Here is a 3939-nt window from a genome sequence, read left to right as displayed (position 1 = left end):
TAAAATTGTTATTAATAGTTTAGTTGTTATAAATAATAGATAATTTAGTCATAAAACATTTAAAAAAAATTGGATGTATTTTGTTTGATAGAATAAAATTGAATTAGATGTTTTCTCGCCGAATAAAATTTAATTGAATTTGCAATAAGCATCTAATCAGAAGAGATTTCGCTCTCTGATTTGATTTTTTGAACCAATATTTTTAGGTTTCCTGTAAATTTTAACGAGGCCCTCTTTCAAAATTTGGCTTCCTAAGAATTGGAAAATGGATGCTCGAATGCATGATGAGCGTGAATATATGCTCAGTTGCAGTGAACAATAAATCATTTAAATTCGCTCCATTTGTAAAGCAGTAGGCCCAGTCTATGGCTGTCCTAAATATCATTCCGAAAAAAATGACAAAACTGGTATTGCAATGCAGCTGTGTTACATGTGGGTATGAACAGCAGGATTGATTTCATCTTAACCATATCATTCAATATCATTGATAATTAGTTCTATGATAATCTATGTCCAGCGTGCAAGTGTCATTTTCAATATAACCTTGTATGGCATAATTTGTCAATGGAAGAGAGCATAATTCTAGTAGGAGTTGATCTCTAGTTATCACATCGTATGCCTCTAACCCACATATTCAGTGCAATGTTTGTTTATTTTATTATTATTATCTTTATTGCTCCATTTTCTTTTACAAAATTTCGAGCACAGAAAAGAAAATACCGGGTACATTATTTTCACATGCATACATACGTATATACAAATTACAGTTTAAGGGTTCCGGTTTAAATTCGGTGTTTACTACTTAGAGTTGATAAAGCTCGTTTAGTTTCTTCAGAAAAATAGATAAATTACGCACCACAGTCATGTCTTTTGAACTAAATAGCAGCGAGAATTTATGAAGATTCGGGTTTTCATAAAAATTTGCAAATATATATAGTATACGGAGTTCTTCAAAGAAACTACACTCCAAAACAACATGATACTCGACACCGATTTTGTTTAGGTTACATCTGGTACAAATTCGTTCTCCTCTCGGTATATTTACGTATCTGCCTATTTATATGGGTAAGGCATGGTTCGAGCATCGGAATTTTATCAGTGTTATTCTCAGATTAGGAAAAGTGAGAGTGAACATGTTTCCATACCCCATTCTGGTTTTACAATGTTATAAGTATCTAGCTTTGACGAATTTTCTAAGTTTTGACGGCAATCTTGTCTACATTGATCTTGAAATCTAATTTTCGTTGATTCCATCAAATAATTAACGTTGGGGAAATTTTGTTCATACCAGACGTAAGCTAAACCACACTTTTCATATTGGATTGAACGTAACTAGTCCATTCGCAAGGCTTATTGTTCAGGTGATTTTTGTTTACAATACGGTGCATCTTCCCAAAATTGGTCTTTTCGTGTAAAATAAGGTAGGCACAAAATTCAACTACTATAAGTTTTACTTGAATTTCTATTGGAAAACGTCCAGTTTCTCCATATACCATACAGTTTGGCGTAGAGCGCTTTAATTTTAGAATATATTTACAGAACATTAGGTGTATAAGCTTACGTTCTATTTGTGTAGGATTTGCAAAACCCCAGACCTCGCTACCAAAGGAAAGGATGGGGGCGACTAGTGCATCGAATAACCGAAAGGCTATATCGACATCCAGAGCATATCGTTCTACCTTTTTAATGACATAATAGAGTGCCTTTTTTGCATTTTCGCAAACAGATTTCCCGCACTTTTGCAAAATTATCAGTGTAACTAAAAATTATTCCAAGGTATTTAAACTCTGATACCGTTTCTATTGCAGACCCTCTGATTAGAAACACAGGTTTTCAAAGACCATAGCTTTTGTTCTGGTTGTGTTAATTATTAATATACAGGTATCGCAGTACTCTACTGTGGTTGTGGTTATGTTTTCTACTCCACCAATGTTGCGGGTATGGAACTCCACCTATGTTATGGTCCGTATCTTCCAATGCTGTGAATCCGGATTGGGTTGTCCAACTAGCGTCGTGGTAATAATTCTTCTAGATAATGTTGCGAGGACACTCTCTTAGATCAGATCTCCGTCCTTGGTCTTGACTTCTACACGGCTCCAGAAATAACTTAACAATGGCTAAAGTTATCTTTCGTTTATTCTTCTTACTAGATGTATACAGATCATTCCCCGGAGCTCCCTACTCGTGCTTACAAAAACCTCCCTATTTATATTAATTTCTCTTGTGTAACGTGTGCAGATCCTCTTCCACATATGGCTTGGAATTCATGGCTTGTGACGTATTCATGCGTCACAACATTCCTCCCATCCATATATGGGCGATGACGTGTCTGCACACGTCACAATTTTCTAAAAATATACTTTTGGATTCAACGGGGTCCATGGCCGTACCATATTTGGTTTACCTATACGTAGATACATACGTCACTTCCACACTTGTTTATTAATATAATTTCTATCTATGTTCATGTATGTACATATCCACGCACGTTGTCTGACACTGCAATACTGGCCATGAACACCAGCTTCCATGCACTACTTGTTGATATTGTTTAACCGCTGATAACTGAACCCTACTACTATGTTCCCGAAAGCTTTATTAGTATAATTCATGAAAGCCCAATAATATATATATATATCCTAAACGTCTTCATAATACGTTGATGTATGTTCATTCGGTTAACATGAATAGTATCCTAATTTGAACCGTAGGAACTCCGAATATTTAGCGAAACTTACTTGTTAGCTTTCGCCTGTTTCTACAGGCTTGATCACACTGATGATGTCACTGCTGACGTCATCCGGGATTCCGGTCTTCCCTCGAGAATCAGCTGTGTGTGCTGTCGGTCAATGTTTTACCGAGTATTGACGATGGTGGTGACAGTAGGACGGAACGATCTATTGCGTTCTTAGACACGCTATCGGTGGTAAACAGTGACCACACTATCCGTACGAGAGAATACAGGAAAGACACTCATACCGACCAGTACCTGAACTTCAATAGCAACCACCCCCTAGAACACAAGAAGGGTGTTGTGAGAACGTTGAACCACAGGGCGGAAAGTGTCGTATCGGATCCAGTGGATATGTTAGAGGAGGTCAACCATGTAAAGAAGGCTCTGAGTTTTAACGACTATCCTGCCTGGATCACGTCACCGAACCCATGCAAACCGGCTAATAATACTAAGGAAGCTACACAATCCGAAAGGCGGAAAGTCGCTCCCGTCGTGATACCATACATTAAGGGTACCTCAGAACAGTTACGTCGGGTTATGAAACGATACGGAGTACCGGTGTTCTTCAAACCCATGAACACTCTACGGCAGATTTTGGTTAGACCTAAGGACAAACTGGATAAATCGAGAGTAGTGAGTCCGGTGTATCATATCAAATGCGAACAGTGTAGTGACTCGTACGTAGGTGAAACCGAACGATCCTTAAGAGCCAGATTCGGGGAACACAGACGCCCCAGCTCCGTTACGTCAGAGGTGTCGAAACACCTTCATGTCGACCAACCGGGTCACACAGTTGACATTGACAACGTTAGGATTCTCGGTGTTGAACCCAGATGGTTTGGGAGAGGTGTCAAAGAAGCAATCTACATCCGTACATTGCACCCTTCTCTCAACAAAGACGGGGGCCGTTTTCATCTCCCGGCCGTCTGGAACAACGTGCTGTCCCGCTCTATGGAGAGGGGCACACACACACAGCTGATTCTCGAGGGAAGACCGTCTTCATAATACTACAACTCCATTAAGAGGCAGCTGAAATGAGTTATTCCTCTATAGTTATCTGGATCACTAGGATCACCCTTATTCTTGAAAATTGGGCAGATAATTCTTATAGACCACCTTTTTGGAACAATGCCGGTTTCCAGTGTCTTATTTAAAAGTAAAACTAAAGAAGGCATCAGAATGTCTTCTGCATTTTTCAGGAATTC

The 3939-nt window shown here is 38.8% G+C and overlaps 1 protein-coding gene across 1 annotated transcript; it reads left to right on the top strand.

Moving 5' to 3' along the window:
• Positions 1-1911: 1911 nt before the first annotated feature.
• On the top strand, positions 1912-3739 carry LOC141914249 (uncharacterized). Its single transcript, XM_074805516.1, has 2 exons — positions 1912-1938; positions 2825-3739. The coding sequence occupies exons 1-2, from the start codon at positions 1912-1914 to the stop codon at positions 3737-3739; spliced, it is 942 nt and encodes a 313-aa protein (XP_074661617.1).
• Positions 3740-3939: the final 200 nt, after the last annotated feature.

The sequence above is a fragment of the Tubulanus polymorphus genome, chromosome 12 (genome assembly GCF_964204645.1).
Source record: "Tubulanus polymorphus chromosome 12, tnTubPoly1.2, whole genome shotgun sequence".
Lineage (NCBI taxonomy): Eukaryota > Metazoa > Nemertea > Palaeonemertea > Tubulaniformes > Tubulanidae > Tubulanus > Tubulanus polymorphus.
The sequence above is the reverse complement of the archived record's forward strand: the minus strand, read 5'-3'. Positions and strand labels throughout refer to the sequence as shown.

Excerpts from the sequence above, each read along its gene's own strand:
- LOC141914249 (XM_074805516.1), top strand. The coding sequence starts at position 1,912 with ATGTTTTCTACTCCACCAATGTTGCGG. Across the intron at positions 1,939-2,824 it reads CTACTCCACCAATGTTGCGG|AATCAGCTGTGTGTGCTGTC; the intron begins GTATGGAACTCC and ends TCTTCCCTCGAG.